This window comes from Scomber japonicus, chromosome 2 (genome assembly GCF_027409825.1).
Source record: "Scomber japonicus isolate fScoJap1 chromosome 2, fScoJap1.pri, whole genome shotgun sequence".
In the NCBI taxonomy this organism is placed as follows: domain Eukaryota; kingdom Metazoa; phylum Chordata; class Actinopteri; order Scombriformes; family Scombridae; genus Scomber; species Scomber japonicus.
This window is the reverse complement of record NC_070579.1, coordinates 29,358,776-29,382,073: the sequence shown is the minus strand read 5'-3', so window position 1 is coordinate 29,382,073 and position 23,298 is coordinate 29,358,776. Positions and strand designations below refer to the sequence as shown.

The following is a 23,298-nucleotide window of genomic DNA, read 5'->3' as shown; positions in this document are numbered from 1 at the left end:
CAGTCCCAATCAGATAATAAAAACGCAACACACACACACAGAGAGAGAGAGAGAGAGAGAGAGAGAGAGAGAGAGAGACAGACAGACAGACAGACCAAGAGAGAGATAGAGATGGAGATAGATAGATAGATAGATAGATAGATAGATAGAGAGAGACAGGAGGAGAGGTGACAGCAACGATACATCACCATTCGTAGCTCGGCAGGTTGTAGCGCGTAATTACGGATGGGGATCTTTGTGAAAAAAATCATTTTATGTGATGTTTTCAGTAGTTAGAATATAGGATAAATGGGCACAAACCTTTTTTATGGAGTTGGCTTACAAAAAAGCACTGTGAGAAAGAAGATACGCACAAGGCTTTTCCAATAAAAGAGTACAGGTGGGTGAACTCATCGTGTTCTGCTGTGCTCGGAGCGCTCACCCTTTCTCCATCTCACATACACGCGCACAAACACACGCCTACAGTGATGACAAACTGTACTGAAAGTCTTATAAGTATCTTTTTTCTTCTTCTACTGATACGTTAAGTGTGGTGCCGGTTGACTTTCCTCTTTCTGTTTCTGTCCAAAGTTAACGCGAAGGGTAACAGGATGGAAGTGAGGACTTTCCTCTGAATCAGGTGAAAACAAAGAGGAAACGATTCTACATCTGGACTGTGTGGTGCCATCTTTCCTCCTCTGCTCTGACAGCTGCAATGGAACCTCTAGACCAGAGCCACTGGATTCCTCTGTCATCAGACTTCAACTTCTCCTCTGCAGCCACGCCCTCACCCTTCTTCTTTTCTTACCCGCCCCTCTCCAACACCTCCTCCAACATGACCACTTACAGTGCCCCGTTTGAGGGCGGCAGCACTCTGGTGACTGCGGTCATCTCCTTCACTGTGTTCGTAGTGGGCCTGATCGGCAACACTTTGGCCATCTATGTGGTGCTGCGCTACGCCAAAGTGAAGACTGTCACCAACATCTACATCTTGAACCTGGCTGTGGCTGATGAGCTCTACATCCTCGGGCTCCCATTCCTCACCACGCAGAATGTGCTCTCCTATTGGCCGTTTGGCTCCTTCCTGTGTCGTGCGGTCATGACGGCAGACTCTATGAACCAGTTCACGTCTATTTTCTGCCTGACGGTCATGTCCATCGATCGTTACCTGGCTGTGGTTCACCCAATCCGAAGCACCAAGTGGCGACATCCGCGCGTGGCCACGGTGGTGAGCGCAGCCGTGTGGGCCTTGTCCTTTGTGATGGTCCTGCCTGTCGTAATCTTCTCTGATGTCCAGGTATAAGCATCTGGGTGTTTCTCTTCCAAGTGTAAATGAGCTCCAGCAGCTGATTCCTGTTAAAAAATTCAATTATTGCCTACTCAACCCCGAGTCAGTCATAACTTCTAGACCACAAAACACACAGCTGTTCTCTGCAGTTTCATCTAGAAGTACCGATGCTGATTAAACATTTCTTATAATGAGCCATAGCAGAAAGTCTGTAGTGTTAGGTTCTATCATTTTAAGATAGGCAGCAAAATTAACACACATAAAAGAGAACAATAAATATATGAGATAATATAACAATTAAAAACTTTAAACTTTGTATACAAAGTGATTGAGTTTGATCTATCACAGTGAACATATTATATAGTTTCTTTCTTTGCCTGCTTGGGAAAAACATAGTACCAGAATACAAAGCTGACAAGCAGTCAACCTGACCAGAATGTGTCCGAAATATTTTAACACTTAGATCCAAATATCAAGCTGCTTTGATTTTTTATCCAATAGATGAAATGGATGTGTTGTGAAAGTGTTTTTTTCTTGTGGTGAGAATCATTCAACTCTGCGGTTCTGTGCCAGCATGCAACTTTACTGTTTTTGTTCACTCACCGCACTCAAAATCCTAGTTTCCAGCAGCAGCAGCAGGCAGCTGCTTTCAGCAAATAACTCAACAAACAGCTTAAACAACAAAAATCAAATGTTAGTGACTAGTTGGTGAACATAGTGGAACATTTAGAAGCTAAAGAGACATTTATTTATCTCAGGAGTTGGTGGAGAACAAAACAGAGGGTGAATATTAGTCTCTTATTGCATAGCCAGAAATGTAGCTCCAAATGAATGCTAATGTTTTGCTGTGTTGTATCTGCTGGATGTGTCGATTGTGTTTACAGCTTGTTGCGCGGCCCCCTAGGGACCAAAATGAATCAATAAAGCAAATTGAAGAGTTATTTAATGTGGAAAGAACACTTTGGTATCTTTTGGACTTCTTAAAATGGTAAGCTGTGATTAAAAAAGAATGCGAGAGTTGTCATTGAAATGCTAAACATCTGTGCTGATGTAAAACATACTGTTCAGACACAAAAGGAATTATTGTATGTTTCATGAAAAGAAAAGCATTACAGGAACTACTGTAATACCAAGAGAACAAAGAAGCTTTTCAATAGTAGAACGGTGGGAGAGAAATATAACTTCTGACAAAGTTGCTATGATACTGGCCACCGCTGTTCTTGCTGAAGGCCACGGGTTTGATAACAATGAGTTGACAGGACAAAAAGGCCCTGTGTGGTAAAGAGTCACCTTTTGGATAGACATTTATTTCCTGATAGGACACAGACAAACTAAACACATTAATACCTGGAGAGCTCTTCCTCAAAGCAAAATGTTCTTTAAAACTCCCAAAAAGCAGATAATGAAATTCACATTTTTCCAAACCCCCCTGGCTGCATAATTTAAGCACTTTGTAAGAGTAGATAATGACTGAATTTTAAATGTGCCGTAGTCTTTAATATTTACATTTTACTCATGTTTTTTAAAATTTCCCTTTAGGACACGTTTAACTCCTGCAACATGATCTGGCCAGAGCCGCGGGATGTGTGGTCAACAGCCTTCATTCTCTACACTGCCACAGTAGGCTTCTTTGGGCCCCTGCTCATCATCTGCCTCTGCTACCTTCTTATCGTCATCAAGGTGTGTATGTGTGTGTGTGTGTGTGTGTGTGTGTGTAGGGAGGGTGATTTAAAAACCTCACATATAATTTAGAACTGTAATCAGCATCACTGTAATGATGATTTCCACTATCACCCTTATCCCTCCCCCTCATTTTCATTATAATCATCATCACTCTTATATTCATCACCATCATCTTGATGAAACTGTCTCTGTTTTTTTTCCTGCAGGTGAAATCCTCGGGGGTGCGGGCGGGCTTCACTAAGCGACGACGTTCAGAGCGCAAGGTGACACGCATGGTGGTGGTGATTGTGGTGGTGTTCGTGCTCTGCTGGCTGCCATTCTTCATCATCAACATCGTCAACCTGGTGGTCATCATTCCAGAGTCCAGTGTAACCGCTGGAATCTATTTCTTTGCTGTCATCCTGTCGTATGCCAACTCTTGTGCCAACCCGGTGCTCTATGGCTTCCTGTCAGACAACTTCAAACAGAGCTTCAGAAAAGTAGGTTATTCACAGTTTTTAATGAAACTTTAAATATCTGAGGAAATGGTGCTTTACAGATTTTCCTTTCTTTACATTGATTTCCTTGTTTTATTACATTTATTTTTTCAGACCTCTTAAAACTGTAAATCTTTAAACAAAATCTTTTTGAGCTCCTGATTCATGTCACAGATTGTGCCGTTTTTGTGCAGGGTATGACCAATCTTTTGGTCACCAACACATCTGAACATGATATTGCGGCAAGGCAACCATTGCCCTTGCAAAATAATAGCTAAACATAGCTACCCCATTAATATTTTGATCATTATGATCAATTAACCAAATGACTCCATGTAATGTAAAAGCAGTCCTCACTGTGTAAAACCCACAGAAAAAAATCACACAGCTCTGTGGTCTCAGTCAGCTGTGATAAAGACACTGTACACTACCTGCCAAGCACCAAAAAGCAGGCAGACATAGAGCTAGGGACTGGCTGGTGAACATGGTCGAGCATGAAAGGTTTAAAGTTTTTCCAAGTTAAGAGTTGGTGGAGACCAAAAGGAGGGTGAATATTGGACTTACATTCATTGAGTGGTCAGAAACATGAGTCAAAATAAATATTAAACGTTATCTGTGTCTACTTGAAGTGTAATTAAGCAAGTATTTGCTAACCAATTTGCTAACCATGAGAAGTGGATAATGGATGCCAAGATGTGTGTATGGCCTCCTGCAAATGTGCAGTTGTGTTTCTCTTTCTGGCCTCACTCAAACTTGTTATTTTAGGTGAATCTAAAGACATCATATGTAGGATTTAAAAAGTTTGCATTTTGGTGGCATCCAGTGGTAGCATCTACACTAAAGGGGTGTTCACACCAAACGCGATGTCGCATGTCGAGATGACATGTAAAGTCAATGCAAAGACGCGATTAGGTGCAAATTTATGCCGGGTGGCGCGATAAGCAGATTCTCGTTTGTTGTGCGACAAAATCGTGTTCATCGCGTTTGGTGTCAACGCCCCTTAATGCTCTGGCACAGCCAGCACTGTGTTACACATTTGCAGGTGAGACTCAAAGACTAAGTTATAAGAATAATATAAAAGAGTCTAACAAAACATAAATGTCTATACATCAAGGATTTAAAGGACCAGTTTGTGGTATTTAGTGCCATCTAGTGGCAAGGTTTCAGATCGCAACCAACTCAATGTGTGAATTTCTGTATAGCAGTAATGACCTCTCTTCTTTTTTTAGTGTGGTTGTCAAATATTGTTATCTTTCAAGTGCATATGGTCAATCGACCTTCAACAGAGTGGCTCTTCTACAGCCTTTTCAGATAATTGCTGTGGCTCTACAAGGGCTCTGTGTGAGGATGAAATGCAAAGCCAACGGTGTAGATGACGGTGACCCAAGTGCTCAGCGCACTGAGAAGTCCACGGCGAATGACTGCATCCTGCTCTCCACTCATAACCAGGTCTATCACGATCCCCAGAGCAGCCAGATACTCCAGGTAGGGTGTGTGTGTTATTGTCCTGTGTAGGCAACAAGTTTTGTTGTGTTCTCCAGTAAAATAATGTGTAAAATAATGTGTAATGTCACAATAATGATTAGTAGTAAGTGATATAAGACATTAGTTAATGATGAACTAATCATGAACAAAACATTAATATATTAATTATTAATTAATATTCAAAGCAACTATCAGAAATGATGTTATTATATTTTATGAACATCTTTTGCCTCTAGATTGTTTTCCAATTTAATAGTCTACAAAAAGCTTTGCCCTTGAATAGAAAAAGTTTATTGTATGCATTTACATTTTCTTTGTAACAGGTGCTACAAAATTGAGGTTTAGAAAACTTTGTAGTAGTCTAAGTTAAATTACTCAACTTGCACTTATCACATGTTCCTGATGACCAGCCCTACTCCACAGAACCAGATTGAACTTGTGCAGGCTGTGCTGATTCTTTGTTGAGGTCGGTTGTGTATGGCAGTGATGATCAAACTTTTTCATGTCAATGACCCCTAAAGTGACACAAACTGGCCCACAGAGCCCCATCTGATAAGATTCTTGTTTTATTACAGAAAGTGTATGAAACCCCTGACTAATAATAGTTACACATTCTGTCATCATGTTATTTATGGATGGAATATCTTTATAAAGCAAGGAATCTCTGGCTGTCTATATGTATGTTTGTATGTTGATCAACTCCACACTCGGCAGGTGCTGTGCTGTGGAAACAGGGAGTGTCATGTCAAATTTGGTCAAATTTGGACACATGATACATTTAATATTTATAAACTTCGAATACACCAGTGATCAGTGATCTGCTTTGCTCTGTGCAAGGGTCATAGAATAGTGCAATAGAGAGAAAAGTAGATAGCTTTTAATCAATCGTTCAAGTACATTTTGGAAGCGCTCATTAACACAATGACTGTAGTCAAGCACGTGTAAGGAAGCAAATACTCCCACTGGCAGTTCAAAACCAGTTTGTATCATCTGCTCTGACACTGTAGTGATTGTAAAGCACAAACCTTTGGAGCAAACATGCCCACTCATATCCAAACTGAAGGCACAGAAAATAGGAATGATCTCAGAGCTCAATATGATCAATATAGTTTATTTTAGGATGACATTAATTTATTTTTAAATGCAGCCCTTACTTTACGTCAAATGAGAAAAGACATTTTACTATTAGAGTGCTTTTGTTTGTTTATATCATCCGTGTATAACAGAATTTTAGTATCCGTCATTGCTGTTGGTGTATACTCACACCTCACTTCAACTGTATTCATTTTTCTTTTCTATGAGTTGAAGTAGTGGCCAGAGGGCAAGCAATTGGTCTGTTCCCAACAGGCACATTTTGAAGGGCACTGCAGTAGTTATACTGAAAATAAATGATTTGCCTTTTTGCTGGGGACCCCCTGGAACCCCCTCAAGGATGCCTGGAGGTCCCTTGACCCCACTTTTGACATTCTACTAAAGACACGTAAGTAGGCTCTTATTAAGTGTTTAAACTCAAGTTTTAACTTTTTGCATGGAGGTAACATAACATGGATACACATAACTTTGGTTAATAAAGAGTTATACAACCTGTCATAGGATTCATCACGATTTGCAGAAGATAAGTGAAAGTGCAGCACTAGTTGCAATTAGACAGCGCGTTGTTGTCGATAACAGATATGTCTGTGATGTGGTTAATGCAAAATTTTACCATCTGAATGGTGACAGGTTGCAATCTACAGCAGTTAAATGTGTATTTTTAATACAATTACAGTTTGTAAAAGTTGAGATGTTAATCATGTTTAGTGAGTTAGCATGTTAGCAACAGTAGCATATTTCTCAATGTGGTAGCACCCCATTAAGTTAGCTTAATAAAATAAAGGAGAGTCAGTTTTGGTAGCTTACACCAACAGGTGAAGCAAATGTGAAATATCTAAGGATGGTTGAATCAAAGGCAGCCATACTTGGTTGTAGATACTTAACAAGTTTCGCCTCTCATCCCAGGGGCTTCTTCAGTTCTAATTGACTGGCGGTGAGTCCCAGGGGAAAGGATGACAGGATACCATTATAGGTTGGGATTAAGTGGTGTTGTGGACCTCCTCCTCTGTTGAGGGACGGCATCTAGGATCCACAAGACTTAACCATTCACATTTGGACACATCAGGCACTCTAATAACTATTGTTTAGAGCTTTTAACATTTTTTGTATAATTAAAAAAATAATTTGAATGAAATACTGCTTCAAATCATTGCATTCTATCATGTGAAATAGGACGAGTAAACAGAGGCATTTATAGTGTCTATAAAAAGTATTCACCCCCTTGGATGTTTTCCCCTTTCATAAATTGAATCATGGTCAACATAATTTGGCTTAAAAAAAGAATTTACAAAAGAAACCCTCCTTAATGTCAAAGTGAAAACAGGTTTCTACAAAGTAATGTCAATTAATTAAAAAATATATAATATAAAATAGATTTTTTTTTTACTTATACTTTTCAATAAGCTTTTCTTGGAGTTTCTTGGAGTGTCCCTTTGTCTTAAAGGTGTAATTGTAGTCTATTTAAGAGAAGAAGACTGGATGAAATGTCCTCAGGTATCTACAACCAAGTCTAGTTGCCCTTGATTCAGCCCTCCTTGGATAGCCATACACTGAGAATCTTAGCCTGAAATCTGGTAGCTGACAACATGTGTGTGTTTAAGACTTTTTTTTTCAGAAATTGAGTAAAAATGCCTAAATAAGCTTGCTCTGGATTTTGTTTGTTGTTTGTTTTTACAAATACAGCTTTATATGTTTTGTTCCAGCAAGACCAAAGAAATTAAGCTTCACTTGTCTCTTACTATATACTATATAAACTATATATTTCATTTTATTCTTTTTTCAAAAATTGTGACATTTTATTGATCTAACAACTGTGATGTATTGGTGTGTTTTAGAAGGAACAGCAGAGTCATATGTATCATCATCGAGGGAATCTCAGTGCTGGTTGGTCCTGAAGATGTTGTTGGTGAATGCTGCATTCTTCACATCCTGAATATTCTTCCACTTTTGAAACTTCTTAATTCTTTCAAAGACTCTATGATACTCAGACCATTGAGGCTAAAAGCAGCCTACAAGTACATTATCCTGAGTCATGTAATCAAACAGTGTGCAGCTTTTCAAAGCTTGTTTAATGGACAAGTGATATATATATATATATATATATATATATATATATATATATATATATATATATATATATATATATATATTGAAATGATATATTTAACATCATTTTAAAATTGTTATTTTGGAAGCTGATTACTGGCAACTAAACCAGTTGCAGAGTAAAACTGTAATTTTTGTGGAGGGAGCATCAGGTTAGTTCATCTGACTGTCAGACATTGTTGACCTCTGCTTTGATTTATATTCCCTGCTGGCTTCCCTGTGAAAATTTAAACGATGTTTAAATATAAACTGCAAGAAAAACAATTTAATGTTAAAATTATGATGTTGGCTATAATTTGAACTGCATTATATCTAATAAAGAAGAGTTGGTAAAAATGTTTAAAATTGACTATTAAGTTTTACTCAATTTAAATAATAGTCTGATATAATTAATATGTTGACTAATAAAGTTGGTTTAACTCATTTTCCTGTTTTTCACGTATGCTTTACTCGACTGACTTCTATACAGTTTAGATTAGGGGGATGCAAAGGTTTATAAAAGCCTTACTGTATGTACATGCATAAACCTGTGTAAGAGGTACGAACACTAATCTCCTAACTCCCCTTTCTTTCTAAAATCCTTGAGAAATAGTTTTTAACCAACTTCTAACCAAACTGCATTTCTGAACAATTCCAATCTAGTTTCAGAACTCTTCATAGTACTGAGTCTGCATTACTGAGAATAACAAATGACCTCCATCTAGCTGCTGACTCAGGTAACTGCTTTTTCTTTTGCTTTTAGACGTAACTGCAGCCTTTGACACTGGAGATCATTCTTTTCTAATTCACAGGTTTAACACAGGGTGTCTGGTTCTGCATTAAACTAGTTTATCTTCATATATATCCAACAGATGTTTTAGTGTCTCTAGTAGCAACCATCTTCTTCCTCAGCCCCCATGTCCTGTGGTGTCCCCCAAGGCTCCATACTTGGTCCAATCCTCTTCTCCATCAATTTGATTCTGCTAGGTCACATTATTAAAAAACAACACTGTTCACTGTAATGCAGAAGATTAACCAATCTACCTCCCCCTAGAGCTAATAACTCTAGGGCTCTAATGATAATAACTACAACAACCTCAATAACAGTTTTAAAATCCTGGATGGTTGTGAAACTTTCTCTAGCTTAACAACAATAAAACTGAAGTTATTTTATTTGGATCACAGAATTTGACTGACATTATTTCTCCTCATCTTGGCCTATTGGCTCCCTCTGTTAGATCCGAGAGGCGTTGGAGTTATTTCCATGATTGACGACTGACAGACTCATTAAAGTGGTATTAAAATTAAGCTGCATGCTGCATCGCCACACAGAACAGCTGTCTGTATTTCTGACCTGGAGAAAATCATCCATGCCTTCATATCCTCCCGCCTTGATTAATGCAATTCGTTATCTCTTGGCATCACTCAGTCTTGTTTATCTTGTCTCCAACTTGTCCAAAATGCAGCAGCAAGAGTTCTGACAATGTCAAAAAAGAGGGAGCATATTACTCCCATTCTGGCTGCTTATTATTATTATTGTCCTTTTCACTGTATACTGTGAAGCACTTTGGCACAACTGTGCTGTGTATAAAGTGCTATATAAATAAAGTGGATTTTGATTAGAAGAGTAATGTGAAGTAGTTAAGTAATAGTATTAGATATTTACACATGATGAATTGTTTACACATTATAAAGGGATGCATGACTATTTGTACGTGATTTATAAATCATTTAGTCATATATTTACACATTATTTATAACCGATGAGGATGATGGAGGTAGTTGGGGATGGTATAGAGCTGACACATGGAGTCTCCAGTCCATGTTCACTTATATGAGGAGCTATACTGGCAGGTCACAGTGTGCATATAGGTTCGCATTATCCCACTCCCACAGACCCACAAACACCACTTGTGCCACTTGTGTCCTACGGGGCACCTGGCCAATACTGAAACCATGGGAAAGTGATACTATATCAACAAATCATTAATTAATCACCAATAATGATGTCTTCATGAATATTTCATATTTATCATTTACAGATGACTTACAACATATTTGTTAACAGCATTAATTAAACATTTAAAAAGGTATGATATTTTTGTTGTGATTAGTTCATTCTATCTTATGAACGACTTACTACTGATTGTTATTATGAAGTCTTAGCAGAGAAGGTAACAAGGACTTTTGCAGGAATGATGAAAAGATGTAATAATAAAAAATGTATGTTTAGTGCAGCTGAACTGAACATCGACTCATTATTTTTGATTTGCTGATTTTTTAAGGACAGAAAAAAAAAAACAGATTCACATATGCAGACATGCACTCAGTTACTGCAGTTCTTTGCATCACCAATGAGTCTGATGAGTCAGGTTTGGCACTCTCCTACTTAAAAAACGTCCAGCACTTTAATTCAATCAGCAGGCAGGTGCAACTAATTGAAGAAGCATAGTAAATTACCGCCCCTGCGGAGGCGATGATTAGGAAAAATTCTGAAGACGGAAGTGAAAGATTATGAGATAGTTTGCTTGTGTGTGTGTGTGTGTCTTAGAGAAGAGCTGTCAGAGAGGGCAAAAGCTTTGACTCAGTCAGTGTGGGGCTTCATCGTGTCCAATTAGATAACTTGTATGAGAGCAGTGAGGTGTATTAGACTGAAAGAGTGGCTCTGATGAGACTCTCCTAAAGCTCCTTCAACTGGTTCAAGGATATCAAAACTACGTCTTCCACCATAAGTCACATTTAAGAATATGCTAGAGCCCAAGTGCTCAAATATTGATGCGTGGATCACCCTGTTATTCTCAGAACAGAGATCATATCGCTTCCTCTTCATGTGACAGGAATGCAAAGAGATTAAATTAATATTAACACTCACATGCTTTAAACCAGACACTTTTGCGCCACAGAGCTGTCCACTATCAATTTTGTGGTAGACCATTCAAAGGGGGGTTTAATAGTATGGTATAAATCCTGGACGATACAGTTAAACAGTTAGATACTGCCTTTTCCAAAATCATGTAATGTTTGTTTCAGGCACGATCTCTCTGTTCATCCTCCCAACCAATAAATAATAAATAATCTAGATAGACTTCTCAGCAACACTCAGGTAGTGACCACACACAGACTCCATGTTGGTGCTAAATGTTGTAAGGTAGTGATGATGGACTGCCTTGCATAAAATCAGTATATTGTTTTGGGAGCGTGACAAGGAGAGTGATGTGGAAAAACACAGCAAAGTAATTATTATTCAGCTGTTTTGCTGAATCATTTTGTTTCCTCATGGCTCCATAGCAATTGTTTAGAAGTCCAATCTGTAGGCTGGAAATCTCTGCTTTAAAACATACTGCAGACTCATGCAGGTAACCGAGAGATGAACTGACCTCATTCTCTCTCTTTTTCCATGCTGTCCTCCTCCTTTCCTTCATCAACATCCTTTTCTCCCCTTCTGAAGATCTCTCCTCATCCTACAAGCTCACATACCTCTCACACAGCTGCAGACCTGCACCGCTGCATCACTACGTGTCAATCTCCCTCCAGTTTCCCAGGACTTGGCCACACCACCACCACCACTTTAACTTCCACAGCAGCCTACATGGTAACCGCGGCTGAGCCTCCCACCATTACTGCCCTAACGACACCTTCCTCGTCTTCCTCTGTAACTCCACATGAACAGTATGGACTGTCTGGGGTTTTAGGAAGAAGCATGGACAAATGTATAGAAGAATCCCTTCCTGTGTGTAAGGAGAGCTGAGGAGGAAAAAAAGGATATGAGGAGACAGAAGCAGATGGTATAAGCTGATCAAAATGGGGGGAAATATATATATATTTCTGTGGTTACAATATAAATCTCAATTTCCTGGACTGTTTTCTCAAACATTCACACGTGTGTGCTCATTCTAAATGCACTGCATTATTTATGCTTCATATCGGTGAAACAACCGTATGAATATATATCATGCCTTGATGTATATCCGTAACTGTACGAATCATCCAGCTGTTTTCCATTTCTCCCTCCATCCATCCATCTGACATAAGTGCCTTTTCAGCTGTTAGTGCAGCAATCATTATAGCTCCTAAATGGACACAAATATTTATACCTTGCTTCTCTCAATTTTTGTTTATCTGTCACACAACATGTAAGAATGTATTCATGTTTCTGAACCAAAAATGTCATCAAGGATATAGTAAAAGTTTCCGTTTCAAGCTGCTGCTCACTTCCGTTCACTTTACCTATTTGAATGGGTAAATTATGATGAATGGAGTTCATAACTCATAATGTACATCTGTACAGCTTTGTGGACAGAGTCTGCTGTGATAAATCTTTCGTATACTGTTAGATTATAGCTTGTTTGTCAGCTTATCAGCCACAGGAAATGTGCCTCTTTACCTGCTCAGCATCTTTCTGCAAATATGTAGCCAGCATTGAACACAAAACCAATGACCTCTCTGTGCATGGGTGTTTGTGGATGTTTTCAATCATGTATGCGTGCATGTGCATTTGTGGCTGTTTTGCACATATGTATGTAAACATTTTCTCTCTGCAGAAGCCGTGGCACTGGTAAATCCAGGGTTCATGGCAGAATATATTGTTGCTAGTGTTGTTGTCTTACAATGCTTTGTTTAGCGCCTTGTTTACTGTGTAGTGGCTGCTATTTTTTTATCAGACAGGCAGCAGAATACCTCAGCTCACACAGCCTCCATTGACTTAGGCCTTGAAATGCTTATATTGAAGTCATGTCTGCATGTAAACTTTTTAGTATCACAAAAGGGTCCTGTGTTTTATTTTTTGGGACAGGATAGAGACAATTGTACTGTGACTACATAAATGTATGTTTCTGATTGCCTGGTAGGCGTCTTTTAAAATTGTATAATAGAACACCTCAGACATACAGTACTTCATCAGCCAAGACAGGTAACCATAGCAACAATATTTCTGCTTTGTACTATATCACCATTTAATTCTTATTGGTGAAACAGACCTAAATATGAGTTAATTGGACTATTAACAAACTTTTAAAAAAAGGGTCACAATGTGGCCAAACACAAAAAGACAATAATCAGTTTTTTATGTTGTATAGGAGACATTGTTGCTGTATTATCGCTCACTGTACTGTACATAAACTCTATTTACTGCTCTTTATATTAGCCCAATCTCTTTATAAAAGCAGACATGGCCAGGGTTATTCAATAGAAACTAATTTGAATACAATTAAACTCACATCGATGGGATAAGTGCTGCACATTAGTGTGAGAACTGTCTTAGAAATCTAGAGGATGGATGGTTGTACTTTTCAACCACTTTTCATCTGTGTGAATATAAAAAAAAAGGGAAATTGGCACGCAGTCAAAGGAAGCTGAGCAGGTGAATATAATAAGTGGGAGTGTTAACAGGAAGAATAATGGAGGCTGTCCCTACAAGAAGAAAAAAAATCATGGCTGTTTATAATGAAGGATTTCACATGCAAATACAGAGACTATGTTGTATATTTTACCAGATTATTTATAGTTGTTGAAATGTTTTGGTGCCATATGTTCGTTTGGCTTCGAAATAAAACGGTGTGATCATTAACCAGACGTTTCTGCTGCCTGTTATCACACAAACATACACTGCCATCTAAAAGCTGTTGCTACAATCTATTTAAATGATAGAGACTGCTAAATATAAATGCAAGCATCCTACATCTACAGTATAACCAGACTGAGAGGCAGACAACATCACCAAGAGGCTGGTAGTTTGATTACAAGTGCTGCTTTACACATCCAGCATCTGGTTGATCCACTATTAGACCTGAAAACTCAGATGCACATTCTCACAGGTGATATACATAGAATATGATGTAAGCAGATGTCTTGAACTCACATGTTGCAACGTGTTACAACATGTTGTAATATGTGACAAGAATTGAGGTTATGGGGTCGTGGCTACATAATAATAGCACACCTGAATCTTTGATTGAGCCAAGTATATCCAGCTGCACCTACAACACAAACCTGCACTATCTACACAACACATCCACTTTACTATATGACACACCCACTTTTTAGGTTTAGGCTTGAGGATGGGGTTGGTTAGAGATCCCTAAAGAGGGTTAGTGATCAGTGGTATATGTCGTGAAGCATGCCGTTAGGGTGACAACATCAAATCATATCAAATCAATTATTATTTGAGGGTTAATTGTTATTATTATTATCAGTTATTTACAGTATACAGCAATTTACACACAATACAGCCAATTCAAATAAAGTGGGTGTGTTGTGTAGGATCTGCAAGAAGGGTGCTAGATCCCTCTCGAGTGAACTGTCTGCAGTCGAGTTGCATTGTTGGTAATATAGGCGCCAACTTTTACCAAGGAGAACGTCTGCAATAAACAAGACAATGTCTTTCATTTAACTGCATACATTTTTCTACTCTTGAGAGTAGAGTGAGTCTGACTACATTTCACAGACACTACTAAATCAACAGTAACACTGGGACACTGAGATGGGTGTGAACATCTGGCCAGTGTTTGAAAATCGCAGGGAATCAACACTGCAAATTATTCACACAACTCAAAAATATGTTTTTCTTCTTGTTACTTTGTGTCGATGTTTGAGTTTCACTGTGCAGAATGATGTGTACGAGTTTGGCAAGGGCAGACTGAAAGGGGGAAAGTTTCTCTGTGCTCAGATTAAAGATTAAAGTTTAAGTTTTTGTATCCATAAATATGAGTTGTGACATTACAGTTTGGAGTTAATCCTAGTCAAATATTCAATTTACACAAGTGTGATATGGAAACTTGATGGCTCCAGTACACAAACACTGTGAATGGACTTTAAAAGTAAGACAACTTGTGCCCAGCAGTTAAACTTCTGAAATTAAATATGTTTGCATTAGGGGTGTGACGAGATCTCGTGAGACGAAAACGCGACGATATTTCTTTGGGGCACACCAAAAAAAAAAAAAAGAAGACGATCGGTTTTCTATCGCTCATTCGCTCGTTATGTCTTCTTTTGATAATGTCACGTGTGGATCATTAACCTTGTTACAGCTTCTACCTGCTGAGAAGATCTCAGTCACAAGTATGAGATGAGGAGAGGAGCAGGTTAACCTCAGGTCTCTACACTGAGAGCCTGAGGTAGGAGCGGAGGAATCTAGCGCAGCTATGGAAGCCTAATGATGCCAAAAGTAAAATGAGTCACACTACCATATTATAACACCATTTAGATGTTGTTCTACTTGTTCTACTAATTGGATTCTTTATTTAATTTAATTGTATAGCTATATTAGAATTGTTTCTACTCTATATAATTTACTATTTACTATTTGTGATTGTATCTAACTTTTGCATGTATGGTTGTTATTTCCATAAATACCAAAATGATCTATCTATAAAATATCTATATGGGGAAACCTTTTACAGTGCTGCATACTGCATATGATAATAATATTTTTAGAAAGTAGAACTAAAGTGATTCATTACAAGATGATTAGTTAAAACATTTCAATTCAATTTCCATTTTGTGAATTCATTCAATTCTTGTCTCGTCTTGATCTCGTGAAACCAATATCGTGTCTCGTCTCGTCTTGTGAGCTGAGTGTATCATCACACCCCTATTTGCATATTTATAGATTCTGGATTTTTAATGACAGAGAAGGATATTGAACATGATAACTTAAATCCTTTTGTGGAAAAACATGTCAGACACAATTTATTATTCCATGCATTGAGCTTTCATAAGTGTTATGATATGATCTCTGCTGGTGCACCCTAAACTCCTCCCGGAGAGGAACACTGCAGTGGTGTATGGCATCAGAGTTGTTGTGAACACAACATGCACCATTATCATTCTGAACACCAGAGACTGATCACAGCATCGACTGAGAAGGGGTCAAAAGTAATGGACCAAGAGTCAGTGGACGGCCAAAGAAAGATCAATATCAGGTATCCGACCCCTTTCCACATGGCATGACCATGGGACATGGTTAAAAGAACTAGGAAAAACTAACAAGTGAGCCATCTCACTTGAGTTCTTGCTCACGTTTTAGCACTGTGTTGACTGGTATGTTGTATCACCTTCTTAACTTAATTAATTATGTCTTTGGGTGAAGGAGAGGGCAGAAATCACATCAACGTATATGACCATGTCATTATCTGTGTGTGCGTTTGTGTGTGTGTGTGTGTGTGTGTGTGTGTGTGTGTGTGTGTGTGTGTGAGTGCATTCATGAGTGTGTTTCCTCTTTCCCAGGTCTTTGGAGACAGCCCATCCTTATAATGACCAGAGACTGGATGTCAGGTTGACTCTCGTTCTTATGCACCATCTCACATACTAACACAGCCACATGTACCCACTCATAATAGCATAATGTAATTCATTATTGATTAATACATGAAATAATTTATATTATTTAGTCCTCTGAGACTGACATCACAGATGTGTGTGTTTGTGTTTGCATGTGTGCACTTTCAGAGCTGAACATAGATTTTTTTTATCTGTGTACATTTCGTTATCTCAAACACACAGCTGTGACACAAGAAGGAGATGGAGGATTGCAACAATCTTATTCATAAACGTATATATTGTACAACATTAAACAGATGTGGAAAACAGCTTATTCAGTGTAAGCACCCCTGCTAAGAAGGTTGTTTCCATCTTAGTTAATTAGTCTGTCTGTCAGCAGTTTTATGTTTTCTGAGCTCACATGTGAGTCCAAAGTAAATGAACACTTCAAATAATTAATTAATCAAATATTTAATCTACCCTGCTTTTAACTCTGTTTTGGTCTCCACTGACTCCTGAGCAAAACATTTGGCTCTTTAGCTAAACACTCCGCCATGTTCAGCTAGTTCTTACTTTATCTGTAGGGCTTATCAGAACTTTTTCATCACTAACAGCCACCTGCTGCAAAAAATGTAGCTGATAAGAACATTGAGACTGAAAATAATATGGTATTATCACTCACAATGACCACATTTCATTTAGTCATTTGATCCATTGTTTGCATCTGTGTGCAGCTGTTTTATTCAGCAGTATATTAGAGGTCACATGTGTTACAATGATCCTAAACTGTATTCCTCTCAAAATGGATTGTGCTGGCTCCTGACATTTAATTATTATACACATAATAATATTACAATTATCTGTGGTAACAACAAAATCATCAGGTCATTATCATTAAAAAACGATGAACTGGCTGATTTTCAAGTAAGTCCTGAGTCTAAAGCCAGTCAGCAAACAAACAAACAACAACAACAACAAGAAAACAGGTTTTAGTATTGTTTCATGTTGGCTGAGGTCTGTGCCTTTTGTTTTTCTTCTATGCTGCAATACTCTGATAGTGAAGAAAAAATGTGTGCAACTATAATGTTCTGCTGCTGATTATCAACACAATTAACGCTTCAGAAAATATTTTATTTATTCTTTTGTTTTAGAGACTGTTTTTATGTTACTCACATGCTACGCTGCACCCACACGAACCCTGAAAATGTTAATTATATTTGAATACATTAACATCTGAATAAGTAATCTACAAATACTAGATAATTAACCGTACTCATCACGTACATTGTAAATAGCTCAAATAAACTCAGGCTTCATGTCTTAATTATAAGCTGTAAATCAATTCAAACACATTGTTTCATTTTTACACCTGCTCATCAGTTCAATTAGCCCTTTTCTCCTAATAGATAATAATTGACATAAAAGATGTGTCAGTCATATGGCCATCAAAGATTGTTACACACTCCCCTGTAGAAAGCTTTCTCTCTGGATTAAGACCTGACGTTAAACACCTGGGGTTTGACTGTCACTCAGCATATCAGTCTACAGACTCACAGGCCGACTGACTGTTCGCTCCACTGAGTGACTGAGATGATGAAAAGAGTCATGATGACAAGAGTTGAAGCCCTATATTGACATTATTCACTAGAGGAGAAAGGAAGAAAGCTGAGGGAGAGAATTAATAGAGAGGGTCAGGAGTGTATAAATGTAGAAAATGAATTGCAAATGAAACCCTTTAAGCTTAAGCAGGATAGCATCTTTCAAATATTTGACACTATTCCCAGAGAGCACTAAGGTCGGAAATTTGAATTTATGGTAGATGTAGAGGGTTCAAAAGCTACAGAAATTAAAATTAAATGATTAAAAAAACACTTCTCCTAGCTGCATGCTAATGTCTGACTTTGTTGTAATTGTACATTTAACTCACTTCACTATGCACAATAACAGGAACATTAACATATGCTGACAATTAACAATATGTGACGTAATGCTTTATTATGTGTGATACATTATGATATCTGTAATTCAAATGTTGCCCATAAATGTTGAGATTGAAAGCTGGAAAGAATTAATTGGTAGTAGGTCCAGTTATTATTAGTGTTCTGGAGCTTTTGATTGTGTCACATGGTCATCATCAGGAGTTTGTCTTTGAGATGTTCAAATTTGCATTTTCTTTCAAGACGTTTCATCCAACAATGAGAAAGCACCTGAACAGCTGCTAAATTGACTGTGTGGCAGTGGTGGACGAAGTACACAGACCACGTACTTGAGTAGAAGTTGAGATACCTAGTGTAAAATATTACTCCAGTAAAAGTGAAAGTGCTCCCTTTAAATGTCGACTTGAGTAAAAGTATAAAAGTACTTGGCTTCAAATGTACTTAAGTATCAAAAGTAAAAGTAATTTGGTGTAATGTAGTTCCAATGTCTTGGTATGTCCTTTATACACTCAATCAAGTCATTTAAGGTTAAAAAGCCCACTAACACCACCCTGAAAACAAAATGTTTTCCATTTGTGATATCTGGTATTGATATCTTTTGAAATTATCATAAGCACATCATACTAAATGGAAATCACCTGATTAGGAATTAATAGGGAGGGGGAAAACCACACTAGACACATATTTCTTTAACTTCCATGTGTTGGCAGGGCAGGCTACTGGACAGCGAAACTTTGTCAAATGAATGCTAATAGAGATATGGATGGAGGAGAAGGCAAGTTGGGACAAGTAGCCAGGTAGGGGGCCGGGCCAAAACTGCTCGACACACGATGTGTTCTGATTGGTACACTTGCGGTGCACGTTCATTTGGACCTATCACAGCAGCTGGTCATGCATGCATGTTGTGGAAAGGAACATTGAAAGGAACGACAGGTTTTTGGAAAGTAGTTGAGTAAAAAGTAAGATTTTCCTCTTCCAAATGTAGTTGAGTCAAAGTATAAAGTCTCACAAAACAATGATACTCAAGTAAAGTACAGATCCGCTAAAAAGTTACTTAAGTACAGTAACGAATTACTTGTACTTCGTTACTGTCCACCACTGCTGTGTGGTGAAATTGTTTTGTCAATTGTTCATAAATTACCATAGTGCTTTTTTTCCCCATAAATCATACATTATAGTAGAAGAAACTGTTTTGATTAAATGTACAGATTCTGAGCCTCTCCAACAGACAAACAGAATCATAAACACATGTGGCATTATTTCAAATATCAAACAGCCACAATACCAGCAAACTGAATGGACTGCTATAGCATTTTAATACCTTAATTGACAAAACACTTAACAACCATTAAAAATACACTGATGGCTTTGTGAATAAACATCTCCCCATATACTTCTGAATGTGAAGACAGCTTGTCATGTTTGTATCCTATCGCGATCTCGCAATATTCCCTTATATGATGCTATCACTATGCTATCGCTTAGCTAGCTTTAGCTTGCTGGAAGTATCAGGTTAATTCTTCAGCTCTGTTACGACCATTACATGAAGTGTTAAGCTTTTTTCTAGCTTGAGACATGAGCTGCTATGTTTGTTCTTGAAGTTGCTTCATTCAGGTTGTTATTGTTATTATTCTTAGTAGTAGTAGTAGTAGTATGCCTGCCTCATTATGAGATGATAATTTGTCATGTCATTAGTTAAAATGAGTGGAGGGAGAAAAAGCTAAGGGAGGCAGCAAAGGGCAGTGCACCTTTACACAGCTGGATTCAGACCAGCAGGCCTGCAGGTGAAGAAAATATGTTCATAAAATCCTTTATGTAATTTCTGTATTCTAGCACATATTTTTACAAACAAAACTACATATACCCTCTCCAGTCTAAGTCCCGTGCTTCACCAGGAATCATTGAGTGAACCATTGTCAGTGTTCATGAAAATTCAACTGCCTACACTTAAGTGTTCAATTGTCTGCATCTGATTTCAAATAGTTTATGTTTGAAGTTTAAACATTGTGGTTATCACTTTAAAAAAAATGTTCCCTCAAAATTAGAATGCTTTACATAGGCTTCTGCTGTTGATAAGTAGTGAAATAAAGGAACATGTTAGGACTGTGGCAGTGTTAAACTCAAGAAGCAACTAGAAAGCAAACAGTATGTGTTTTTTATTATTTCATTAATCTTCATCATTTAAAACTATTTACAAATTTAAAATTGGTTTGTGATTAGTTCAATGACTATATTTTACACCATTTAGATACATGCTAATCAGGGTAGGCAGTGCACTTTTTTCCCGTGAGAACGACAGCCCCTCAAAATGTCTGTGTACATCCCTGCCTAGTGCCTACCCTGCTGTTAGTGGACCACCAGCTCTACTATCTGAGCCCCAAAAGAACAGAAAGAAAAAGATCCATGTATAATAAAATAGAGGATTTACATGTGTTATTGTATCAAAAGATATTAATAACTTGTCCCAAGGGAACATATTATAAAGTATTACCAGAGTGACCCTTACTATCCACAAGCAGTGATCAAATTTAAGACAAAAATGCTAGCAGTGACTACCAGTGGTGCTCTCTAATGCCTTCGGATTTGATGTAATGTAGCTTAACAGTTTGTAAAGCTGCAGACTGCATGCACATACACACACACTGCTGTGTTTGCTGTGTGCAGTGAAGCTCACCAAGCATACCATCAAGAAGCTGTACTGTAAGTTCTTGATTCTGGCAAAGTCAGAGCAAAAGGACTGCCCTGTTGATGTTTGATGAGCTGTTTTGTAGGCTCAGTCTGCTTGACCTTTAGCTCTGCTTTTTATTAACAAACCAGTTTAGACACCCACACATGCAAGCATAAGCACACTCACAAAGCTGAAAAGGCAGGCCATACACTGAATACCTCCACAACACATACACCTCTCCAATACATACATATACTGTATGTTTTGGTATACTGTATCAGTGTTATTCTTAGATATTTTTCTTTCCTTGTATTTTGTATTGTATCTATTATGTTCTAAGAAAATAACAAAGTGCCCTAGGACCTGTACTCTATGCACACAGATGTGTGTATACTGTAAATATGTAACAGTATTTCAACGTGCTCTAATAAAAAAACACTTGGAAATACTGTATCAGTGTCAGACTTTATGAGAGGAGATGTGTGTGAGGATCAATGAGACGTGAACAAGTGAAAAGTTTAAAAGACTGCATTTGAGCAGAAAAGTGTGTGTATGAAATATGAATGTATATGAAATATGTTATGTTATGACTGATAAACAACTGATTTTCCTCATTCTTTATTTCCATTTCAACAATCTCTCCAAACAATATCTTAATGTACCTTAATGTAGAAAAAGGAGATTCTCATGGAGAATGTAACTCTCCTCCCAGTTTAAACTATTTAAACTTTGTTTCTGAGAAATCACGTGGGTGTTTGCTATGGGCAAAGTGGGCAACGCAGGGCGCAATCTACTTGGGGGCGCACGAGCGCTCTCAAAAAAGAAGAAAAGTGAGTCTTCAAAAAAAAAAAAAAAAAATCGCCAGTTTTCTAGACTAATACTGCTCATTTCCACATCAAGTTGGTGCAGTGGGCGATGAGGCGCCCCTACTATCACGTCAACTTGCTGCTGTGAGTCATGTATACAGGTTGTGTGTGTCAGAAGATAAGGCAAAGGGGAGGGGGCCGGGGTGGGGGGTCAACTTGCGACTGCAGAGGCTGTGAGCAGGTTGTGAGTGAGTCTCACTCTCAGAGGAAAAGCAAGGGGGGAGGAGGGGGTAGACTGACCTGTGATGATTATGATCCCAGGCCACACAACACAAACTGCTGCTTCCAAATAAATAAAAATTTATAAAATTAATACAGACCCGTGATAGCTACATGTAAGTTTTTGGGTTATGTGAAAATGCAATAAATAAATAAATAAATGAAATGAAAAAAGTTTTACATACTATATTTCATTTATTCACCTTATTTTTGTGTGGTGAAGGAGCATTCATTTATTTATCTTAATTTCTTTCTCTACTCTTGTTAACTTTTGTATTTAATAACATATGTGACAAAATAACATAAATAGTTCAATATTGTGCTTGTGTTGGGGGGGGGGGGGGGGGGGGATCAGAGAAGTAGTCAATCTAAAATTATTTTAGTTTCAGATACGAACAAAACACAGTGCCAGAGCTGCAGTATCCATCCAAAGTGAGTTAATGTAAGCAGCAGATTGCTTTATTTATTTATTTTTTCTCATTTTAACACTGTATTCAGTTAGCACCAGTCACATTTCACATAATTTTAAGCTCAGTAATTGGATTACTCTTTCCGAAGTGCACCTGAGGGGTCACAGTTAACTGCAGGCACAGGCCCTGCTCGAAGTTGTTAACATTTTATGTTGGAAAGATATCCTGATCACATTTGCTCCTATTTTTCTCCATATCACAGCTGCACAGCATACTAAGGCTACAGAAACATTTCATTAAAATACAGAGACATTAGCAAAGCAATCTAAATCAGATCGGCAGAACAGCTCTGCTTTTACAAAAATAGAACCTGCATCTCTGGCTTTTTCCCCCCATATTTAGAATTGTACCCTGCATTTTTTTTGTATAACGTATGCATAATGAGGAGTGTTAGTGTGGATCTGCTGTGGAAGTTTTGGACAGGAATATGACAGCCTCTCTTTATCTTCAGTGTGAACTAAATGCTGATGGTTTAGTGCTGTTTTTGTACCAACAACAGCACATGAGAGATGTGCTTCACCTGCAAAACATCACTGAACAAGACACAAAATGAGACACAACACAAGACACAACTCCTTCAGTGTGTTCTCTTACTTCTGTGTGGACACGTGTTGGCCCTTGAGCATATATGTCCCATACACACCCATGCTTGTACCTTTGACTTTCCAAAGAACCAGATGTTTTCAAATGATGATTGATTAGCAAACCCTTTATGCTTTTTTCTTTCACCCTTTTCTGTGCCGTTCACCTATTTGCTCAGCCAATGTGTTCCAACAGGGCAGTCCTCCTGCCAT

The 23,298-nt window shown here is 38.0% G+C and overlaps 1 protein-coding gene across 1 annotated transcript; it reads left to right on the top strand.

Moving 5' to 3' along the window:
* Nucleotides 1–694: 694 nt before the first annotated feature.
* On the top strand, nt 695–11,836 carry LOC128366316 (somatostatin-like receptor F_48D10.1). Its single transcript, XM_053327001.1, has 5 exons — nt 695–1,276; nt 2,807–2,947; nt 3,157–3,433; nt 4,760–4,911; nt 11,537–11,836. The coding sequence occupies exons 1-5, from the start codon at nt 695–697 to the stop codon at nt 11,834–11,836; spliced, it is 1,452 nt and encodes a 483-aa protein (XP_053182976.1).
* The last annotated feature ends 11,462 nt before the right edge of the window (nt 11,837–23,298 follow it).

Excerpts from the sequence above, each read along its gene's own strand:
- LOC128366316 (XM_053327001.1), top strand. The coding sequence starts at position 695 with ATGGAACCTCTAGACCAGAGCCACTGGATTCCTCTGTCATCAGACTTC. Across the intron at positions 1,277-2,806 it reads TAATCTTCTCTGATGTCCAG|GACACGTTTAACTCCTGCAA; the intron begins GTATAAGCATCT and ends ATTTCCCTTTAG. Across the intron at positions 3,434-4,759 it reads ACAGAGCTTCAGAAAAGTAG|GGCTCTGTGTGAGGATGAAA; the intron begins GTTATTCACAGT and ends TGGCTCTACAAG.